The sequence below is a fragment of the Impatiens glandulifera genome, chromosome 5 (assembly GCF_907164915.1).
Source record: "Impatiens glandulifera chromosome 5, dImpGla2.1, whole genome shotgun sequence".
Lineage (NCBI taxonomy): Eukaryota > Viridiplantae > Streptophyta > Magnoliopsida > Ericales > Balsaminaceae > Impatiens > Impatiens glandulifera.
In genome coordinates, this window is record NC_061866.1 from 42,063,103 (window position 1) to 42,086,717 (window position 23,615).

The window sequence follows — 23,615 nt, forward strand, 5'->3', positions numbered from 1 at the left end:
ACATACTATTTAGAAATACATTATTTTTTATGTTTTCTATAAATTTAAATTTATATCTTAGTTTTTTATATATGAAAAAATATAATTCAGGATATCACTATTATCTTCAGAGATTACATAAAATAAAGGAAAAATCTAAAAATATTTTTTTCGTTTTAGTAAAAGCTCACATATATAGAAAAAGTATGTATAATTCAAATGTAATAAAATTATTCGGAGAAATAAATCAAAATCTCAATATTTGGGACACTAACACACCATAAACATAGACTGATCACTCAATACACCTTCTCAAAAAAACATATAACATTATTCAAGGACTCTTCAATGTAAAAAAAATCACATATGTTATATTTTATTTATTTCTTCATATTTCCCTTATTTTTATTACATAAAACATATGTTTAGCATGATTCACAATCTCATATCATTGTATATAAGAACCAAAAATAACAATGGGACTTTTCACTTTGTTTGTGCTACTTATCCATGACAAAGAAGCCGAAACCGCTATCATATGATTCATTATTCCCTCAACAATCAATGTAAATGACTTAATTTGTCCGACGTTAGTGAAAGAAAGTGTGCTCGGTACAACTCTTATTGTGAATGTAGGTGGAGTACGAATCTCGGCGTAGTAAACAGTTTTTGATGATCCCACATTAGTAACACTCCTATTAACGGAGACACTAAAAGTAGTATTTGACGGAATGATAGGGAAGGAAAATGAAGGCATGTTGAGATTTAAAGAAGTTTGATTCCCATAATGAGTGCAAGCGATTTTGTCACCCGTAATAAGACTCAACTGTTCGTTTGTGTAATTTTGGCCACACAAGAACGGCACATAGTCAGCTAGATTTGCATCATACACAAGGCCAGGATTTATGGCACCTACAGGGTTTATTAGGCCTGCTCCATAACCGAATTCTGCTATCGGAGTTGCCCTTGCACTCATCTCAAAGGCTGTAAAAGAATTGTTTTAAGTTCAAATGTGAAACAATTTGATAATGCTTCTAAAAAGATAAAAACATGTTTTAGTAAATAAATGAGTTAGGAAATGTCCTTGTACCAGTGGTTATAAGTGCAGATTTTATAGCAGCCGGAGACCATGATGGATGGAAGGATTTGACATAAGCGGCTGCAGCAGCAGCATGAGGGCATGCCATTGATGTACCTGATAGGATGTTATATGATACCCTTCTCGAATCAAGCATTGAAAATGAAGGAGAATTGTTATGTGTCCATGCTGCCAAGATTCTAACACCAGGTGCAGACAAATCCGGCTACAAAATCATTGAAAACTTTGGTACAATTTCTTTGTATGATATTTTTATATAAATAAATAATAACTTAATTGAGCAAGATTAGGGTTCATCTTTAACAATATGACAATACAAGAGGAATAACTATACAACCTTAAGAATTTGAGGTGTAATAGGATTCGGTCCCGTTGATGAGAAGGATGCAATATATGGTACAAACTGATCAAATGTTTCATTACTTTTAAGTATGCTTGCAGTTGTAGTATTCCTGTTTTATAGTAATAATAATAAAAATGTCAATCAATGAAGGGAATTATAATATGTTTGAATGAACATCTAATGAAGTATTACCAGAAATACTTTTTTCTTTTCAAATATGTCATGACTTCGATTGAGTCCCTGTTGTTGCCAACAAAAAGTGCTGGGAGAGCAAATGTCATAAAATCTCTAACATAATTATTATTGCTTAGTATCACCATACCAGCTGCACCAGCAGTTAAGGCTGCGTCCCCTACATTGTATGCATCGCAAATGACAATCTTACCTTTTACACGTCTAACATCTAGTGAGAATTTGTCTAGGCAAAGTCTGCATTTTATGAAATTTAATTAGTAAATTACTTACTGAAATAATTTGTTTCGTAATAAAAAAAATTATATATATATATTCTTTGTAGGATTATACCTATTGTTATATTTTTCTAAATGATTAATGAATTATAAAAATCGATTGCATATCGAAACTAAATATAATATTGTAACAAACACAATTAAAATTCATGAAAAACAAGAAATTAACATGCAGAAAAGTCCTGTAAAAGGTGATAATAACTAGCTAGGTAAACATTTTTAGAGAATAAATTAACAGTCATGCATGATAACTAAGTAAATACCTCGATGTATTACCAGAAACCATTGCTCTTGTATTTGGAACATCACCGGCATATACTAAAGTGAAGAACTTAGTCTGATTAAACGCATTCAATGTAGTTCCCTGCATTCGAGAGATAAATGAATGAATATTAATGAAATCAATAATACAAAATAAATAAAAATCTTGTATCCATGTTGTGCAATTGTGTGCCTAAGTAAGAAAATAAGAAATGATAATGAAATACTATACCACAAATGTCTGGGCATTACCCAACTTCAAATGGGTCTCTATCTTTCGATCAGTGGAACTTGCTGCGACGGTAAGAACCCATGGAGAAATATTCACGACAGTTCCATGTTTAGGACCATCGTTTCCTGCAGAACATATCGTCATAATTCCTTTTCTCATTGCTTGAAAACTGCCAACAGTTATCGAATCCTTCAAATAGTTTGTATCAGTATGTTTTCCCATAGAAATTGATATTATGTCAACCCCATCTTTGATGGCATCCTCAAATGCTGCAATGATGTCGATGTCATCAGAACCATCAGTCCAAACTACTTTATATACCGCAATCCTCGAAGAAGGGACTCCTCCTCGTGCTGTACCTTGTCCAAGACCATAAAAGTTCGCCGAACTAACAAGATTTCCGGCAATGATTGAAGCTACATGAGTTCCATGACCAATGGTATCTCTGGGAGAAATGATATCCTGTCTGGAGAATTTGCCATTTCTTCTGTAGTGCCTTGCTCCAATTATTTTACTGCAGATTTTAAAATGTTATAAATGATAATATAAGATTGTTTTACATTTGTTTGAGTAGTTTGTTTGATAATTTGGATGATTATAAATAAAATGATGGAAAATAAAATGTTATAATATTTGAATATATTAGAAATAATTCAAATTAAACAAGTCCTTACTTGTTACATTTGAAATGTTTTAGCCCATCACACGATCCCTTCCATTTGCGTGGAGGCGATCTCATTCCAACATCACTAAAGCTATGGAATTCTGGCCATATTCCAGAATCTATTACTCCAACAATGATGTTGCTCTCAACTTTTTCCACTCTGCTAACCGTTTCAGGAAATTTCAAAAAGTCCCATGATTTTGTAGTGTGCATATGATTTTTCCTATTTGGAAACACTGATACAACTTCTTCCATTGCTGATCATTAAATTAATTGATTAATAAAAATGAACTTAGCATGATTTAATTTGTTATAAAGTTTATTAATTCTCTTAAAACTAGTTAATCATCCTACCAGAAATCCGGCGAACCTCATCATTCGTCAGCAGGGCAACAAAACCATTGAAAATACTTTTGTAACTGTGAATAAGTGATGTCGAAGAGTTGCTGCAGAAGAAAACAAAAATGAACATCTAAATAAGTAAAATCTAAACAGCTTAGTCATAAAAACGATGTGATTTGTATTAATAACAAAAGAATAATATTTAAAAACAATTATTAGTAATATTACATGTGAAGAGCTTTTTCTAGAAATCTTGAATGCAAGATAGGTGTAGGGATGTCTGCAGATGGATTCAAGTCTCCCATGTACACAATATATTCCTGTATAAACATAATAACTAGTTTATTTTATACATGTACAAATTGGTTATAAGAAGATGTGAATGATTATTTAAATCTACTTTATTTGGGAATCATGAATGAGGTCTAGATAGGTGTGATATTTACTTGCCTAGTGCATCTAGCCCAAATACTTAAATGTAAAAACTGTAACATTATTCTAAGTTGTATGTTCACATTTTCACAAATTTAACCTATATTTTTCTTTTACTATATATTTTGTATATTAGATAACAATTGTCTCCCATTAAAGATTGCTAAAGTTTGAAGTTTTTAAGATGTGCTAAAAAATTCCTTAAATGAGAACAAACCCGAGATCACTACTCCTAGATCCAAATATGTACCATTGTTTTTCTCTATAAGAAGTTGTGTGGATAAAACATGAGACATTATCCTTTTCAATGAAGATTGAACTTGTGTGTGATTTTTGACGATACATCCTTCTGTCTAAATCTATTTTCATATGAGCTACTTAAATTTTTATTACAAAATTCACTGCATATAGATCAAGAATATTAAAAGTTGAATAGAGTTTAGATGTGTGCCTTCCGATCTTGCCCATTTACATGGGTGAAAGTAAGAAAAATAGCATAAAATGTACATAGATGAAGAAAACTTAAAACATTTCTTGTTTGCATCATCTTATGTGATTTTCTTGAGTTACTTAAGATTTGAAGAGAGGTTCTTATTGAGAGCCCTTTTATAGATTCTAAAACCAATGAAAACACTAAAAACTATTTGAGATTTTCAAATTAATATTGGCTTCTTTGACAATTGTTTTATATATTTCTTTTTGGTTTTTAACTTGTTTTATATATTTCTTTTTGGTTTTTAACTTAGACTTACACGTTAATAAAATCGAAAACATTTTCAAAATTGAATTATTCAAGTTTTCAATTAGTGCTTGATGTTGTGAATCTAATTTAAATGAGATTATTATAACCTTTGTAATATTGCGTATATCTATTTACAAAGTTATTTCAGAAAACAAATTATTTTATGTCTGTATTCTAAAGGTACTCCATTTATTTGAACTATGTCGGTTCAACGTTTACTTTTATTTATATTTCTATTTACAATATTCTTAATTTCTTATATAAATTAAGCAAAATATATATTGGAATTCTTATGTAATTTAAGGAAAACATTGGAGTAAGTACGAATTTGTTTGATTTTCGTTGAACCGTAATAATTGATAATTAAATCTTTTAAAATTATAAAATTCGTAAGAAATAATAATTTAAATTTTATTAAAAATATTATAAATTAAATTTAAAATATTATATTATATTATATGTGATTAAACAACTTATTACCACATTACTTAAATAATTTGATTAACTATATTATTAAACTAAAATAATATATGAAAAAATGGTAATTATGGTTAGTCGATGCATAATGTGTTTCAAAGAGGTGAAGATGACACCTCACTTATTTTTGTATTGCAAATGAATGACTGCAATTTTGAGCCTACTTTGGAACATGACTGACATTTGAGTGGGTGATGCCTGAGTCAATCGTTGGTTATTGAGATGTTTAGATAGAAACTATGAGCTCGATTGGATTGAGTAAATAGGTTCGTATCCTGATTATTTTCTAGTGGACTATTTGGCTCAAAAGAAATCATAAAATGTTCAATGATCACGGTCAACCAATGTGCTTACTCCACAACGCTAGTATTATGACGATAGAGGAGATCTCTTCTAAAAATTCAGTGGAGGCAGTCGGTGAACTCATTGATCTTCTTGAGAATCTCTAAGCTTATTAACGTTAAAAAAAACTGTTCGTTGATGAACATTTTTTATTGTTGCTCTCAAATGATTAATCTCATTGTATTTTAGGTGTGTTTAATGACTAGGTGAACACTCGTGTTTTTGCATTGTTTTTATCTTTATATTTAAACTACTCTCATTTATATCATGTTGTATTAAATTTTTAAAAATAATTATATTAATAAACATAATTAAATATAAATAATTATCATTATCATTCAATCACCCTATCCTAAATGTGAACATTAAAGTACCTTTTTTTTAATATGTAATTTGTTGATATCCAATTTAAATCTCTTTCAATATATACTAATTGACTTTTAATTTATTTTCATTACCAATTTCTTACCTTCATTTTAAATATGTTGCACAAACCGATAAACATTCTATCACTCAAATATAAATTTCTATATTTATCCAATTTGCATTCAATAATTTTTCAAAACTTGCAATTTCTAGCTAGGATTTGAACCCTCTTATACCACTTCCTTATCATTAACCTATCACATATAAAAATATTATTATATCATATAAATTTAATAGTTTCTCATACAAATATGGGTTACTAAATTTAAACAATTATTATTATTATTATTGAATTAAGGTGAACTAGCATGACACCCTACAATTATGTTCACCTACTTTCATTTAAAGCACTTTCGATGGAATCAAACTAAATTTAAATATTAATTGTTAGAGTTTAAAACAAAATTTTCATTATTTGATCACATAAAATCAATTTATACAAGAGAACAGTTGTGTTAGAATTAAGGTGCGTCATTCTAATCTACATAGTCGTTACCCTGGATCTATTTAGGTTGATAACGGGACACATGTATATAAAATGATGGTGTGGCATGAACGTCATATTGTCGTGTCTCCTTCTTTGGGGTCTTCTTCATCATCAAATTCGCCTGTGTCGGAGGTGTTGACTTCGTGTGGACTAACAATAGATTCAATTATTACACTATTTTATGTCGATCAAATATGTATGGCTAGCCTTGCTGATGTTGAAAGGTTGGTTGTTAAAATAACAAATTTGGGGAGATTTGATATGGTCTAGAGTGTGGTTGAGCAGGACGAGGATATATTAAATGATTCAATAGTTTCTCGTGAGGATGAGATGGAGCATCCATCTTCACACACCTCGAGTTGCGATAACTACCCGAATGTCAAAAGAATGGAAAATAGGTAGGTGGTGGTATATCAAAAGGTGAGTTCATCAACTCCTCGTCATATTTAGGATTTTTTTGTCCAAGAAAGAAAAGATTGAAGATTCAAAAAATAAATTTTGGTCTCATGTAGAGGATATAATTCAAGTCAATCATATTAGAACACTTTATCCTGAGATTAATGTTCTTGAATTACCAGTTTTCATTCATTATGTGTCTAATGAGGATTTAGTGGATTCTGAGTCAGATTATGATATCAACGAGAATATACAAGTATAATTCTCGACCCATAATATGACGATGGATGAAAACAAATCTCCCATGAAAGAGGTCCTTGAATTAGAGATTGAAGTGTGGCCCAATATGCACGAGATTTTACCCCTCCCGTATACTTTCCACCCAAGTACTTCTTCATCAAAAAAATTACCAATAGTGTCAGCTGAAGAAGCTAAATAGTTTACCACAGGATTATATGTAAGTAGGAAAGTGTGTCTCGAAGCCAAGAAAGGGTTATTCCGACTATATTTTATGAATGATTGGAAAAAATATTGTTTGGAATGTTTATTAATTAAATGATGGTGTGAAAAGATGTATCATTAAGTCACTAATAGAAACCCTTGGTTGTGGCATATATTGTTTTAGTGAGACCAAAAATCGGAAGATTGATTAGTGGATCATTAGGGATTTATGTAATTGGAGGTTGTGTGGTTTGAAGGCTCTTGATTTTATAGGGACGTCAAGTGGAATTCTTGTTGCATGGAATGAAGATATGTATGAGAAAATGGATGTTAATTTTGGTAGATACTCGGTTAACGTTCAATTATGACATTGGGAGGATAATTTATGATGGGTAATGCAGTCTATGGACCGGTTCTTACACAATTTAAAACTAAGTTCTTTAATGAGATGAAGAACGTGTCTAGTCTCTAGGACTTACCAAATTTTTTTGTGGGCGACATGAACGAAGTGAGATTTCCGTCCGAAAGAAAAGGGGTCAATAAGCATAGAAGCCTAATGCGCGAGTTCTCAAAGACATTTAAAGAACTTGAACTTATAAATTTGCCTATGAAAGGTGGTCAATTCACTTTTAGGAGAAGTAATGGCAATGAGGGTCACATTCATTCTCGTATCGACAAATTTCTAATTAGTGAATCAATCTTTCAAGAGTTTTCTAATATATTTCAAAAGGTTCATGTGGTTGTTTAGATCACCGACCGATCTTGATAGAACGCCGAAAGATGGAGAGAACATGTCGACCATATAGATTCGAAAATAAATGGTTGATCAAAGAGAACTTGGGCATAGGCTCGCAATATAATAAAATAATATAAAATAAAATCATAATTGTTTGATATTTGGTCAATTAAGCTCAATTATGTGACTATAAATATATGGTCTTAGTTAGAGTTTTATTTATAGTGAACACACATAATATTTGTCATTATTTTTCTCTCTCTAAGTTGTAATCTTCTACTTCAATCATAGTAAATTTTTCCTCCTCTGCCTATGGTTTTTCCCGTCTTGGATTTCCACGTAAATCTTGTGTTATTTACGTGCTTTTTCTTGGTTTATATTCATCTCTTCTTTATCCCGATTAATCTCAAATTCATATCATGTTTTTCAACAACTATTTTATTATGATTTACAATTTCTTTCTAGACCATTCATGATTTCTTTGCCGGAAACAAGATCGGTAGATCGCCGAAACTTCATGAATTTTTTCAAGAAACAAGCTCTGTTGCTCTCGAAAATGGTATGCTTTACACTTTTGAGAACTAACAAGGTTCAATTTTGTTGGTTTGAAAGGTTATGTTTTGTTTGGAGAACTAACAAGGTTCTGTTTTGTTAATATTCAGGAAATAAACAACGACATCAACGATAATAATTCGAGATAACATATTTCATTAATTGTGTAAAGCAACTTTATGTAAAGTGCGTTTTACATGATAGATGTTGTAAATTATCTATCGTGTACTTCGTGCTTTACACGATAGCTGATATAAAATAGTTTAATGTAAAGTGCTTTACGTGTTTGTTGTTGTAAAGCAACTTAATGTAAATCGCATTTTACACGATAGCTGTTTTAAAATAGCTTAATGTAAAGCGCGCTTTACACATTTGCTATTGTAAAGTGGTTTAATGTAAAGCCTAATTTACACTATAGAAGATGTAAAGAATCTATCGTGTAAGGAACACTTTACACTATAGCTTCTGTAAATCAGCTTAATGTAAAGTTGATTAATTTAAAGTAGTTTAATGGAAGCACGCTTTACATGTTTGTTGATGTAAAGAAGTTTAATGTAAAGTGTGTTTTACATGATTGCTATTGTAAAACAGCTTAATATAAAGCGTGTTTTACACGTTTATTGTTGTAAAGAAGCTTAATGGATATCTAATTATATAAGATGTTCACCAATAACTCTTTTCTCATGATCTAAAATTGAGAGTGAATCTACGAGTTGTCTCCATTAATTAAATTTTAATCAAAACAGTAAGAATTTGGATATTACTACCCTCTATATATTATAGAAGAATTTATACCTCATATGGGTAGGGAATTTGAGAAAAAAGAAGATGTCTATTAATTTTATTTAGCATATGATAAAGAAATTGGAATTGGTATAAGGCACAGTTTAAAACACAATGATAAATCCCGTTCAATACTAGATAGAGTTTTTTGCTGTAGTGCGCAAGGTAAAAGGGGAAAAGACAAAAGAGATGTTTATATAAAATGTAGTCATCCTGAAACAAGGTTTAGTTGTGAGGCTAAAATGAGGATAATGATGGGGTATCAAGAGATGAAGTATCCCTTAATGCAAGAACAACAACAACACCAAATAATTGTGGAAACAAAAGAAAGTAACTAGAGAATGCAAACACAAGATTTATAGTGGTTTGGCCAAAATAGATCTACATCCACTTTCTAAGCACAAGAGGCTCTCCACTTTATTATGAAGATTTTTATAGGAGTATTACAATGATTCTCTCATAATGAAAGCTCACACACAACTCACAAGAAAGCGATGCTCTTAATGCAAAGACTTAGCTTTCTAAAGTGTCCGACTGCACCTTTGAACAAGCCCCAATTAGGTCAATATCTTGTCCAAATCTCTCAAAAAGATTCTCAAATATTCTTACCATATTTCATTTTATTTTCATAACAAAATATCTAATTTCCTTTTGTGATAATCTTATTTCCTAATATCAAAATTATGCACCAAAAGATATAGTTTCCCTTTATTGAATATATCATTTTCTTTTACCAAAGATTGTGTACCATAAATATACCAGATTTGTAATATTGTAAATCAATTATCAACACTTCACCTTAATTTATAAGTTATCTCCCTCTTGTCTTCCATTATTTGCTTTGTCAATAAGCAAAGCCACATAACCTCCAAATATAGGAAATGCTAATATATCAGCATCATTGTCACCTTCTTGACAACAACTTCTCTTTTTCTCGATTATGCTCCTCTTAATATAAAACCTCACATCAAACCTTAGCGTGGAAAATCTTTCGACAAGTATAAAAATCACAGGACCCTTAGGCCGCTTAAATCATCTATTATATTACATATAATGTGTTACATAATGTATTTGCAAATTAAAATTTATAAGTTAACGGATTACATAAACCTTCAAAAACATCATCACCGTCAAAGATGGTACATATAAATAAAATGTATCTTCACTAATGGTGGAAATATCTAGACTTAGGTATCTAGGGAGTGAAGAAAAAGTAGTTTAAGAAACATAGATTTTTTAATTAATACATGCCTTCGTCTTCATTCGCCTCCCTCTCTTTGTTTTATTTTTATCTTTGTTACAATCTGATAGATTACTTTAATTCTCAAGAAAAACATCATCATGATAGATGATACATACATGTGGAATGTATCTTCATAAATTGTGGAAATACCTATAATCATATGTATTTAGTGAGTGAAGAGAAAGTAGTTGAAGAAACAAAGATTTTCTTTCTAACACCTTTCATCGTCTTGATTTGTCGTCCTCTCTCTATCTTCTTCCTTTTCATCGAAAACTAAGGATACCCAAAACGAACTTTCTTCCTCAAAATAAGATACTAATCAAAAGTTAAGAAGACCCAAGACGAACTTCTATCGTCTACTTCTTCAAAATCATATATTTATCAAAACCGAGGACACCTAAGACAAACATCCATCATCTACTTCCTCAAAATAAGATATTGATCAAATCCGAAAAGACCCAAGAAAAAATTCCATCGTCTACTTTTTCAAAATCAAATATCTGTCGAAAATCGAGGACACCCTAAACGAACATCCATCGTCTACTTCCTCAAAGTTAGATACTAATCAAAAGTTGATAAGACCCGAGACAAACTTACATCGACTAAATAATTAGGTATCTAGCGATCTCTTTACTCAAGTTTAAGATCTATAAAAATATTTGTCACCCATCTTCCTTGAACTTTACACACTCAAACAACTTGAACTACATACTTCTCCTTGAAAAAAATAACTTGAAATCTACTAGTTTTTGAATAATGTCCAAGCAACTAGCAATTCAAGAATTCTTTCAAGATTCACTAATTGTGTTTAATTGTTTTCACAATGCTTCATAGTTTCTTCGAAAGAAATTACGAGGAGATGAAGTATCCCTTAATACAAGAATAATAACAACATCGAACAATTGCGGAAATAAAAAAAAATCAACTAAAAACGTAAATAAAAGATTTATATTGGTTCGGTCAAAACATTCTACATCCACTTTCGAAACACAAGAGGCTCTCAACTTTATTATCAAGATTGTTATAAGAGTATTACAATTATTCTCTCATAATGAAAGCTCACACACAACTCACAAGGAATCGATACTCTCAGTAGTTTTATATAAAAAGGAAAAAGCTCTTCTTATTAAATGAAAGACTAGAGTTATATAGAGGCATAAAAGCACTCTTACAAATAACCCCCCAAACTATCCCAAAACTAACATTCCAACACTCCCCCTCAAGATGAGCCTACGAACGAAAGATATCCACAAGGCCCATCTTGTCACATAGTCTCGACAATTCTAACGAACTAAGCCCTTTAGTGAGACAGTCAGTCACTTGCTCTCTAGTAGTTACATATCCTAGTTTAAGTAGTCCGCTATTCAGTTTTTTCTTGATGAAAAATCTGTCAATCTCCACATGATTGGTCCTGTCATGCTGCACAGGGTTATTAGCAATGCTAATAGCTGACTTATTGTCGCACCACTGCTTCATTTGTGCCTCTTGGTCCATTTTGAGCTCCACCAACAGAGCTCTCAACCATATCATCTCTGCAACACCTAAAGCCATAGCCCTGTACTCTGCCTCGGCTGTGGATCTCGCAACTACCGACTGTTTCTTGCTCTTCCAGGAGACCAGATTGCCTCCTACAAACATGCAATATCCAGACGTGGACTTCCTGTCATCGGCACAACTAGCCCAGTCTGAATCACAATATCCCTCAATACTCAAATGCCCATTCTTGCGAAAGATTAACCCCTTGCCTGGTGCACTCTTCAAGTATCTCAGGATCTGGTACACCGCATCCATGTGACCCTCCCTAGGGTCATGCATGTAGCGACTCACCACACTCACCGCAAAGGAGATGTCAGGACGAGTGTGGCTCAAATAAATCAAGCGACCAACTAACCTCTGGTACCTCTCCTTATCAACTGGCTCTCCTGCCTCAGCACTTAGCTTAGACTTTTGATCGATCGGGGCCACCGCAGGCTTGCACCCAAGCATACTTGTCTCTGTAAGTAAATCCAGCACATACTTCCTTTGAGATAAGACAATCCCCTCTGCACCATGAGCTATCTCAATCCCAAGGAAATATTTGAGTTGCCCCAAGTCTTTCACTTCAAACTCCTTACTCAACCTCTTCTTCAATAATGCAATCTCACCCTCATCATTACCAGTGATAATCATGTCGTCCACATACACTGCCAGCATCGTAATGTGAACTTCATGTCGCCTGAAGAACACTGTATGATCTGCATTGGTCTGCCGGTACCTCATGCCTACCATAGCCCTCCTAAACCTGTCAAACCAGGCTCGAGGGGACTGCTTCAGCCCATAAAGAGATTTATTAAGTCTGCACACCTTACCCTCCGTTTGTTTCGTGCCAAAACCCTGTGGGACCTCCATGTATACCTCCTCCAAGAACTCACCATGAAGAAAAGCATTCTTCACATCAAGTTGATGTAACCTCCAACTCTCATTCGCTGCTAAGGAAACAAGTGTCCGCACTGTACTCATCTTCGCCACGGGTGCAAAAGTCTCATCATAGTCAATACCGTACGTCTGACTGTACCCTTTTGCCACCAACCGGGCCTTGTAACGCTCAACCCGACCCTCTGGACTTTGCTTCACAGTGAAAACCCACTTGCATCCAACCGCCTTCTTCCCTGGTGGTAATGGCACAAGCTTCCAGGTTTTGTTCTTTGCGAGAGCCTCAAGTTCCTCAAGCATGGCGGCTTTCCACTTTGGATCCTCCTTAGCAACCTGCCAACACTTAGGGATAGAGACAATGTCCAGAGATGAAATGAATGCTCCGTGTGCAGGTGAGATGTGAGAGTAAGAAACAAATTGGGCAATATCATGTGGGAAACCGTATCGATCAGGGGGAACTCCCGCATTGAGGCGAGGAGTCCTCCTTACGGACATGTGAGTGGGAATGGAAGAGGGAGGAATCATATCACCTGTGTACTCCTCTTCAGCGAGTGGTGTCTCAGAAGTCGGGGTAGGCAGGGACAATGGACTTGACACAAGCGGCACTGTAGGCATGGTATCCTCAATCTGCCTCCTTCGCCTCATGTATACTCGCAGCTCCCCTTGAGCTTGAGTACCACCGTTATCGGGGTCATCCCCGCCTCGTTCTGGCACCTCCTCACCTTTCGATGCACAAGGGACATCGCTCACGCCCACCATCCTCCTCTCACTACCACTTCTACTCTCCCCCTCTCGCCTCATACCTCCATTATCAAGCGAGTCTCAAAAGGGTGATTTATCCTGGGAAGAATAGTATGGCTCATGCTCTCGAAACGTGACATCCATACTAACAAAAAACCTCCTCTCCACTGGGCTCCAACATGTGTAGCCTTTTTGAGTAGCCGAGTATCCCACAAAGATACATTTAACCGCTCGCGGATCAAGTTTTCCCACATTTGGTCTGTTGTTCTGCACAAAGCACACACAACCAAATACCTTCAAGGGGAGACTATCACTAATCTCACCTTTCAATAACTCAAGCGGGGACTTCCACTCCAACACACGTGAGGGCATCCTATTGATCAGTCTCGCTGCTATCAGGACTGCCTGTCCCCACAAGTACTTTGGTACATTCATTGAGATCATCATACTTCTTGCTACCTCAAGGAGATGCCTGTTCTTTCTTTCTGCCACCCCATTCTGTTCTGGTGTGTACGGACACGTGGTCTGATGCAGGATTCCCTGAGAGGATAAGTACTCTTTGAACTCATTGTTTGTGTACTCTATCCCATTGTCAGACCTCAATACCTTCACTACTGCCCCGTATTGAGTCTGAACCCCTTTGTGAAAATTTTTAAAACAAGCAGACACATCATTCTTGTTTTTTATCAAATACAGCCAAGTAGTACGAGAAAAGCAATCAATGAAAGACACAAAATATCGAAAACCATTAACATAAGTTGTGGAACAAGGCCCCCACACATCAGAAGACAGAATGTATCAAATCAAAACTACAAGTGCTTCTACTACATGTACTGACATACGAACTCCTAGTGTGCTTGCCAAACTCACAAGCATCACAAACTAGTCTCTCTTTATTAGCTTTTTTCAACATAGCTGGATACAAACGACTTAACAGATTAAAAGAAGAATGACCCATTCGCCTATGGTAGAGCAACAACAAGTCTTCCACACTACTCCTCACTCCTCTAGATCTCTCCACCACAGATGCGAAGGCTGAGTCCATCTCTTTTCTCTCAAGAAACCACAAGCCATTACACCATGTGCCAGTCCCAAGCCTCCTGCCCGTTCCCTTCTCCTGGAAGATCACCTTGGGAATATCAAAAGTGACAACACATTTCAGTTGGAGGATAATAGTACTAATGGATAAGAGATTTACTGGAAAAGATGGAGCATGCAAAACATTGGACAAAGTCAAGGAGTCAGTACATCGCACAGTACCCTTACCCACTACGGGTTGGGCCGTACCATCGGCTGTTCGAATACTCTCAGGGATTTCCAGGTGAGTATAAGAAGAAAATTCTCCAACAGTACCCGTAACATGTCTGGAAGCACCAGAATCAATAATCCATGGTGAACCAACGGTAGATATAGAGGCAAGAGCATGGGTGTCACTAGTACCTGCAACTGAATGAGCATAAGTGGCAATGTTACCCGAGGTAGATGCATTCTTTGCCGCACCTCTTCCCTTTCTCCTAAGAAGTTGGGAGTAGGATCTCAAGAGCTCCTGATCCTCCGCAGAGAGCTCCTCCTCCTGCACACCATCTCCATTATCTTCACCTGCTACCATCAGGTTTGCCCAGTAGCCCCCTCTTCCACCTCCTCTGCGGCCACGGCCACGACCACGACCGCGCTCACCAGACTGACCACGTCCACCGGAGTTCCTCGCCTTTGGTGACTTGGTGCAAGCCGGTATCAAGTGTCCTACCTCTCCACAATTGTAGCACTCCCGGGTCTCACCTCTAAACTTGGAACCACCTGAGTTGGAGACAGCTAGGGCTGACTTCACCCCTGGAAGTCCCCCTGCCCCGGCCTGGAGCTCAATCCGGGTCTCCTCCTGTATCATGGCCGAGACTGCCTCCTCAAGCGAGGGAATCTTCGGCTGAGCCAATAACATTGTAGTCCTCTGCTCAAAGGTTGGGGCTAGACCTCTGAGAAACCCCATGGTCCTATCCTGCATGCAAGCCTCAGTCTTCCTGCACGCAGAATCAGTGCAACACAATGTCCTCGTGCAGTAGTCATGATCCAGCCACAAGTGCTCCAGCTCTATGGCATACTCCTGAACAGTCCTTTCCCCCTGTACACAAGCAGCGATCTCCCCTTGAACCTGGTAAACCCTCAGGTTGTTCCCCACTCCATCATAAGTCTTCTTTAGCTTCTCCCAGACACACCGCACATCCTCCATACATCAACATTGGCCGCAATCGGTGTAGTCATCGAGTTTAAGAGCCAGACATACACCAGCATGTGAATGGACCTCCAATCATCCCATGCTGGAGTACCCTCAACCGGCTTAGTAACCGCTCCAGTCAAGTACCCCTCTAATTTCCTCCCTACTAGTGTGTATCGCACTCGACGTGACCAGCGCAGATACGAAGCTGGACCATCAAGTTTCACATCAATCGGGGAAAGCTCCACCCTAGGTGCTGGTGCGGGTGCTGGTGTAGGTGTTGGGGTTGGTTTCGGTGCCGTGTCACTAGAGGCAAAGCTGAATGCTCGCATCAACATTGCGATCTCATCACCACTCAGTTTTTCCAAGGCCTCTTTCATCGCAAGACCCATGTTCGAACCCTCACCTGTCATCGATCCGACTCTGATCTACACGAGATTGAGTCAAATCTTCCTTCTTCCCCAAAACCACGATCACACGATCTTTAACCCGTAAGATCTAAAACTCATTATCTCGAACTTCTTCCTCTTCCTTTTAACCCGTTCTTGATCTCAAAACATCAAGGAGACCAGATCCAAACCCTCACCGGCGGGTCAGCTCTGCCCCTAGTAAGGCGGCGGCGCCCCTGGTGGGCGGAGGTCCTAATAGGGGCGACGGAGGTCTGGTGAGGCCGGCGGCTGTTGCACAGTTTTTAGATACAAAACCCTAGATCTGAAACCTAGCTCTGATACCAAGTAGTTTTATATAAAAAGAAAAAAGCTCTTCTTATTAAATGAAAGACTAGAGTTATATAGAGGCATAAAAGCACTCTTACAAATAACCCCCCAAACTATCCCAAAACTAACATTCCAATACTCTCAAGACAAAGACTTCTTTCTAAAGTATATGATGCACCTTTAAATAAGCCTCAATTAAGTCAATAACAATATCTTGTCCAAATCTCTCAAAGAGTTTCCAAAATATTCTTACCATATTTCCTAATTGTATATCCATAACAAAGGATCTAAATTTTTTTTGTGATCTTATTTCCTAATATCAAGATTATACAAAAAAAAAAAATATAGTTTCTTTTTATTGAATATATCATTTCCTTGTACCAAGATTGTGTATCATGAATATACTATATTTGTAATATTGTAAATCTATTCTCAACAAATAAAGAGGGGGAGAAAATGGAGTGTTTAAAGTAGTGGACCTTGTTAGTGAACATAAACATCCTCTTGCAAGTCCAATGAAATATCACATTTATACATGTCAAAGGAATATATCTGTATCTGCAAAATTACAAATTGAGATGGCATCTAATGTGGGAATATCTCCAAAGACATCACATGTTCTTACGGTATTTTTGTCCCGGATTTTATAATCTGAATAATACTCTTATTTATTGATGGATTGTTTGATATTCATACCATTCGATTGTGTTTGTGATCCTTTCTCGAGTTCGTGTTCGTCCTTTTCTTAGCAGCAAATAAGGATGACAATAGGGCGGATCAGGGCGAGGAATGCTTTTATCATCCACGCCCCATTCTATATCGGGGATATTTTTACTACCATCCCCGCCCCGTTCAGTTTCGAGAAATCCCTACGGGGCACCGTTATATTATATTATCTAAATAATAATTTTAAAAACTTAAAATTATATAAACGAATATTATATATATTGTAATATATTGAAAAAAATTATTATTATAAAATAATAATTTTAAAATACTTACAAAATATGAAGAAAAATAAATATATTGGTAATGTTATATATTCAATTATATTTATTAGTGTTCGTAGCAGAAACGGGGTGAGATCGAAGCGGAGACACAAATATCATCATCGCCCCATCCCCATTCGATTCAGAGAGAAAATTGCCCCTAATAGGGCGGTTCAGATCAAAAACTGCAGGCAATTTATAATTGGCATCCCCGTCAACAAAGGTTATTTTTTCAATAAAGAGTCTCTGAATTTGATCTTTCATATGGATGATCTCTTACTTGCATCCTCTTATTATTTGTATCTCATTATTTCGACCATTTATGTAAATGGTTCATTTTTATTTGGCATAACATTTTCGGTTTAAATAGTATTTTTTATAATTAAGTTATAGTCTCATATTAATTAGGATTAATTTATGACATTTATTTCAATTAACATTTAAAAGTGTTTTTTTTTAATTAAGCTCTTAACCCCGCCTCAATATTCACCTAGTTTGTAAAAATAGTTCTTGATATATTACAAAATTTCTTTCTCAATATGTTGTGTGTTGTGCAAGGCTGTCAAAGTCTTGAGTTGACTCTTCTAATTTTAAGATTTTACTATTTTACATGAGATTAACGAGTTTGATTTTAAGTAAATTCTTACGATTTTAAATTTACGATAATAAGATTTTACGAATTTATAAATAATTTCGATTTTACAATTTTATACGATTTTACGTTTAAAAAAAATTATAGATAAAAATTAAAAAATAAAGTTATTATTTTTTAAATAAATTAATTAATATAATTAATTTTGTAAATATAATTTTTTTATTAATTTTATATTTAAATATATAAATTTTTAAATTTGATTAGGTATAAAATACTTTATTATATATATAAATAATAATAATAATATATAACTATTATTTTTTTAAATTAAACTCTTACGATTTTAAGTAAATTCTAGATTTTACGAGTTTACAACTAAACAACAATTTTACGTAAACTCTCAATTTTAACCGTCTTAGTGTTGTCTCGCCTTAGTGTTGTGTGTTATATGGACATGCATCTCATTTATAGATTATAAGAGGGTGTTTACAATTGAATGTGAGACTCATTCTACTAAATAGAAACTATGATTTTAAAACTAACATTTAAAATCCTAACTTTTGAATAATTAAAAGTTATTGTGACAATTTAGATCATTTTTTTCAATAATCTTTCATTGTTTTTTGAAATAATAATTTTTGATCTGTTCCCTAATTGGACTAAGGTTTTGTTTAATTTAATATTGATTTTAATTCTTAATTAATTGATGTGTTCGGATTGTTTTATTTTAATCTTCTGAACAGAATATTTGTAGATCTTTCTAGTTGTCTGTCATTTTTATAATAGCATAACAGTCCTTTGTTAAAACAAAATCAATAATTTTAAAAGTCACAATAAAAAAAATCATGTTTTTTTTATTATTCATGTAAACCTATTTTTTTTTCCAAAACTTGAATTTGAATCTCCTATTTATCATAATCAATGAGGTTAGATTAATTTATTAATAGGAAGAATATTAAATTTATCTATGAAATTGTCAAATATATTTATGAACTTGGTTAGGGAGGTCAAATATATGTATGTGTTTGTTCTTTCATAGGAATGGCCAATTCTTCTAATCTTGCACGCCACAGTTTTTTGAATTTGAGTGACACCCTTACGAAATTGCACTTAAAATCTATGAGACAAACACACTTAAAATCTACGAGGCAAACACACTTGATAAAGTTAACACCATTATTATTTTTCGGTTAACGAAACACATATTACACATTTTGTCAAATTCGTATACATAAATATATTTGACATATTTAACCAATGTTATATTTTCTCATTTATTAATATATTGATTGAGAGGAGACTATGTAAGAGCAACTAAAATTCTCAAATGATTTATCTTTATTTTTTATTTCTTCCATTTACAAAACTTCCTCTCAAATAGCCATAATCTAAAATAGTTTTAAGTAATGTAAGTTTTGTTAGTAGATATCATTTAGGAAGTTGTAATAATTATCATTATTTAGGTATAATATTTTTAGTAGAATCTTTCCTGTTCATGGTAAGGGAATGAAGACATGGTTAGAGACTAAACTCAACTCAAAGTAGTTTTACTCAACCTATTAAGTAAATCATATGAGTTGGGTAAAACCAATAAATTAAAATTTTCTGCCTTCCTTTGGGATTTTTATCCATGTCTGTATTTATGTTATTTCTGAAATGGGATAAACTTGAGGAACTGAGAGACACTTGATTTGCTCAAAAAAAAAAGTAGAAGAAGGACACTTGATTTAACCAAAACAGAATGGGGCACATGATTTGAAAACTTTGGTGCAGCCTAACCTGAGACAAAGATTTATCCATGATTTGAAAATGAGGTTAAGTTTGCAAATTAAATTTATTAAAACAAAGATTTGTTGAAAGATTTAAATCCATATAAAGTAAGTGTTTAAATAATCTGTAAAATTTTAAAGCAACAAACCATGAACAAAATTTAAATAGCTGAAAAAATAATCTTAACATATAATGAAAATATTTTATCTTCTCAATACTTCTTTCTCGACAATTTCATCAAAAATTCGATTACGGATAAACATATAAAACGACAAGTACATGCACACAAAAAATCCGACCTACCGGATTCGAACCAGTGACTTAAGGTTTACGGGTATTAGACAATAACCATATAAAACATCAAGCACATGCACAAAAAAAATATCCGACCTACCGGATTCGAACCAGTGACCTAAGGATGACAGCATTCACACAACTACAGTCCTCCGCTCTACCAACTGAGCTAAGGTCGGATTGTATTACTTTGTTTATTAATATTTATTATAACTTAACCACAGCCGGAAGGTAATATAGAGAAAAGGGAAGACAATGGATTGATTATTCAAGCAAACTGCGAATTCATGAAGATCATAGTGGCCGTCAAGAGAGTTATCGACTATGCCGTCAAGATACGAGTCAAGCCTGACAAGGTAAAATCCTCAAATCAGAACTTTTCTATAATGGCCTATGAACCCTAATCTCCGAAAACTTCTTACTTTCAATCAGACAGGCGTCGAGACGGCTAATGTGAAAATGTCGATGAACCCATTCTGTGAAATCGCTCTCGAAGAGGCTTTACGAATCAGGGAATCTGGTTTGGCGTCGGAGGTTATTGCCGTCACGATTGGACCATCTCAATCTGTTGACACTCTACGAACCGGCCTCGCTATGGGTGCTGACAGAGGAATTCACGTCGACGCGGCGATCGGTCTTAACCCACTAACCATTGCCAAAATCCTTAAAGCTCTCGTTCATATTGAAAACCCAGGGCTTCTAATACTTGGGAAACAGGTAAAAGTTTACTTTTTGTTTCATCTGATTGAGCTATTCTTGTCTGCTGATGTTTATATTAGTTGTTTAGGCCATTGATGATGACTGCAATCAAACAGGGCAAATGGTTGCTGGCCTTTTGAATTGGCCACAGGGTACTTTTGCTTCCAAGGTAAATTGCATTGTCATGACTTGTTTTAAATGGTTATGATCCATATGATATCAATTTCAAATAAACAATCTAACAATGTTTGTCAACAAGAGCCCTAGTATCTAGGGCATCCCTTACTATTAGTCTCTTTCCCCTCTTTGAAACTCATGAATTCCTTAATAAATGCTGTAACTTTCGTGTGGAATGGTGAGATAGTTGGAGAGGTCTCAAAACTCTCTAGAGTTCGAAAAGGTCAAATCTTTGATAATCCCATCTATCATAAATAAGAATAAGTTTGTCAATAAAACTAACTCAACCAAAACCATCACATCTTAATCTTGAATCACGAGTTGGGTCCTTTGATTGTGCTTCTTCTCTAGCCCGATTTAGGCTCGTTATCAAATTTTGTTTTCATCTTTCTACATTCCTTGGTTCCATTTCTTGAATTATCAAAAGTTGATCAAATCCTCAATAATGAAGATGTTGTTGTACATAGGTTATTTTAGACAAAGAGAAGCAGGTAGCAACTGTTGAAAGAGAGGTTGATGGTGGTCTCGAAACATTATGCTTAGACTTACCTGCTGTAATTACGTATGTCTCCTTCTTCATCTCCCCCACTTATCTCCTTGTAAGCTTTTAAAAAAATAAATTTATAATTCAATTGCAGGACGGATTTGAGACTTAACCAACCGAGATATGCTACTCTTCCGAATATAATGAAAGCAAAATCGAAGGTGATAAAGAAGTACACTCCAGAAGAACTGAAAGTGCAAATAAAATCGGATTTGGAGGTTGTTCAGGTCACCGAGCCCCCCAAGAGGAAGACAGGGGTTATCGTTTCTTCAGTAGATGAGTTGATTGACAAGCTCAAAAACGAAGCCTGCGTCATTTGATTGTTCTTAACTCTTTCTATAGCGGCCAATTCATTTAGACTTGTAATGAATTTAGGTTCAGCTTAATATGAATAAATTTGAAGAATTGAGTTCTATCATCATCTAGGAGAACACTGAAAAGAAACAAGCATTTCAAATTTGGGTGGTTTGAAAATGGGTTAGATTTATATATTATATCGAAACCTCATTCTTCATTGGCTTTTTATGTTTTTCTCTTCTGTTGTCGTTGCTTTGTATTTGGTCGAAGTGTTCGGTTGTGAAGAACAGGAAAATCTGCTTAAGAGATTACATTAATTTATTTTTGTGTCCAGAAGTTCTAAATCTTCATGATCTCATTCTCTATCTTCTTCTTCAACATCACCCAGAACTTCTCGGTACTCCAAAACAGGCAAACTTCTTGTTTGGATTTCCGGTCGAATCGGATTTTGATCGATTCGAAAGGTAACCGAAATAAAAAACTGGATGTGTTCTGCTATGGGATAGCCCTATTAACTAATTATATACTATATTATGTAATGTATATGTACTCTATTTCTTTCCATGCTTCCCTTTTTATTTTATTTTAATTAATTCTTATTCCACTACTTCTCTTTCTTTAATTATTGTTATTTAAATTTTAAATATTTATTTTTTTAATTCTCAATGAGGTAGAATCCCAATTCTCCTTAATATATTTTTTATATAATTTTTATTTTATAATTTAAATAATTATTAACTTAATTATGTATATAATGTTTATCATTGTTTTTATGTATGTTTGATTTAATGTACAACTATAACAATGTATCATTCTATACATTTTTAGACACAAATAATTTGTTCACTCATTTAATAGTGATGATATTTGAAAGCTTACAATAAAGATTATTACATTGAAATATGAATTGGTACATTATAAACTTGAGATGTGACGAAGAATTTGAAAGTTTTTACACTTGTTGAGTTGTGTCAACGACCGAGAGTGAACTATCAAAAATTTATGTTATCTTGACTACATTAAATAATCTTGCTTTAACATTATTTATTTCTACCACCACTACTGAAAGAACATTTTCAGCAATGAAGAAGATGTAGACGGAATTTCGCAATAAAATTGATGATAATTTTCTTATTAATTGTTTGATACTCGAGATTTAGCTAAGGATAAAAAAATATATTTTATTATACATTATTTTTATTTTTTAAATCTCATAAAGCTCAACTTATTTAAATATTATAATATAACGTCTTATATTTTATAAATATATATATAACTTTTTATATAATATTTAAGTCCACCCAAATTCTAATTTCTAAATCCGTAATCCTATTTTTTTTTTATCTGTTATTCACTCCCTTATGTAAAAATCATAAATCCAAAATTTTACCTATGAGATTTAGAGCAACTTCAATCGAACACCAAACTCATACCCAAAACTCTTTTCTCACTCCAACCGATAATAATATCCAAACCCAAAATGGGGTTCTCTCATTTTTCCTCTTCTGCAAACGCATATATGCATGCAATGCGTTTGCACTATTCATGAAACTCAAATTTTTTTTTGTTTTTTAAATTTAACTCCTAAACTTAATTTAGGTCCATTTTATAAATTAAACTTATTTATATAATTTATTATTTTAATTTATTTATATAATTTATTTAATTTATTTATATAATATTTTTGTATAACATAAATTTATAATAATATTCAAAAACATATAT

General features: G+C 33.9%; 2 protein-coding genes and 1 non-coding gene across 4 annotated transcripts; 1 reads left to right on the top strand and 2 right to left on the bottom strand.

Annotated features, from left to right (window-relative positions):
* Window positions 1-427: 427 nt before the first annotated feature.
* Window positions 428-3,695, bottom strand: LOC124939391 (subtilisin-like protease SBT4.10). Its single transcript, XM_047479871.1, has 9 exons — window positions 3,619-3,695; window positions 3,403-3,494; window positions 3,059-3,305; window positions 2,385-2,898; window positions 2,155-2,255; window positions 1,614-1,850; window positions 1,416-1,530; window positions 1,070-1,283; window positions 428-963 (listed from the first exon to the last, which is right to left on the bottom strand). Exons 1-9 carry the CDS (start codon window positions 3,693-3,695, stop codon window positions 428-430), a joined length of 2,133 nt encoding a protein of 710 aa, XP_047335827.1.
* A 16,568-nt stretch (window positions 3,696-20,263) lies between these two features.
* TRNAY-GUA lies at window positions 20,264-20,352 on the bottom strand. Its single transcript is given in 2 exon segments — window positions 20,264-20,299; window positions 20,316-20,352. It is a non-coding gene; the product is annotated as a tRNA-Tyr (tRNA).
* Window positions 20,353-20,399: 47 nt separating this feature from the next.
* Window positions 20,400-22,116, top strand: LOC124938630 (electron transfer flavoprotein subunit beta, mitochondrial). Of its 2 annotated transcripts, none has more exons than XM_047479103.1 (5): window positions 20,400-20,529; window positions 20,606-20,890; window positions 20,961-21,041; window positions 21,517-21,611; window positions 21,688-22,116. In XM_047479103.1, exons 1-5 carry the CDS (start codon window positions 20,461-20,463, stop codon window positions 21,911-21,913), a joined length of 756 nt encoding a protein of 251 aa, XP_047335059.1. In that variant the 5' UTR covers window positions 20,400-20,460; the 3' UTR covers window positions 21,914-22,116. The 2 variants fall into 2 exon arrangements, with proteins under 2 accessions (XP_047335059.1, XP_047335061.1); XM_047479105.1 differs by having other exon boundaries at window positions 20,455-20,529; window positions 20,610-20,890.
* Window positions 22,117-23,615: the final 1,499 nt, after the last annotated feature.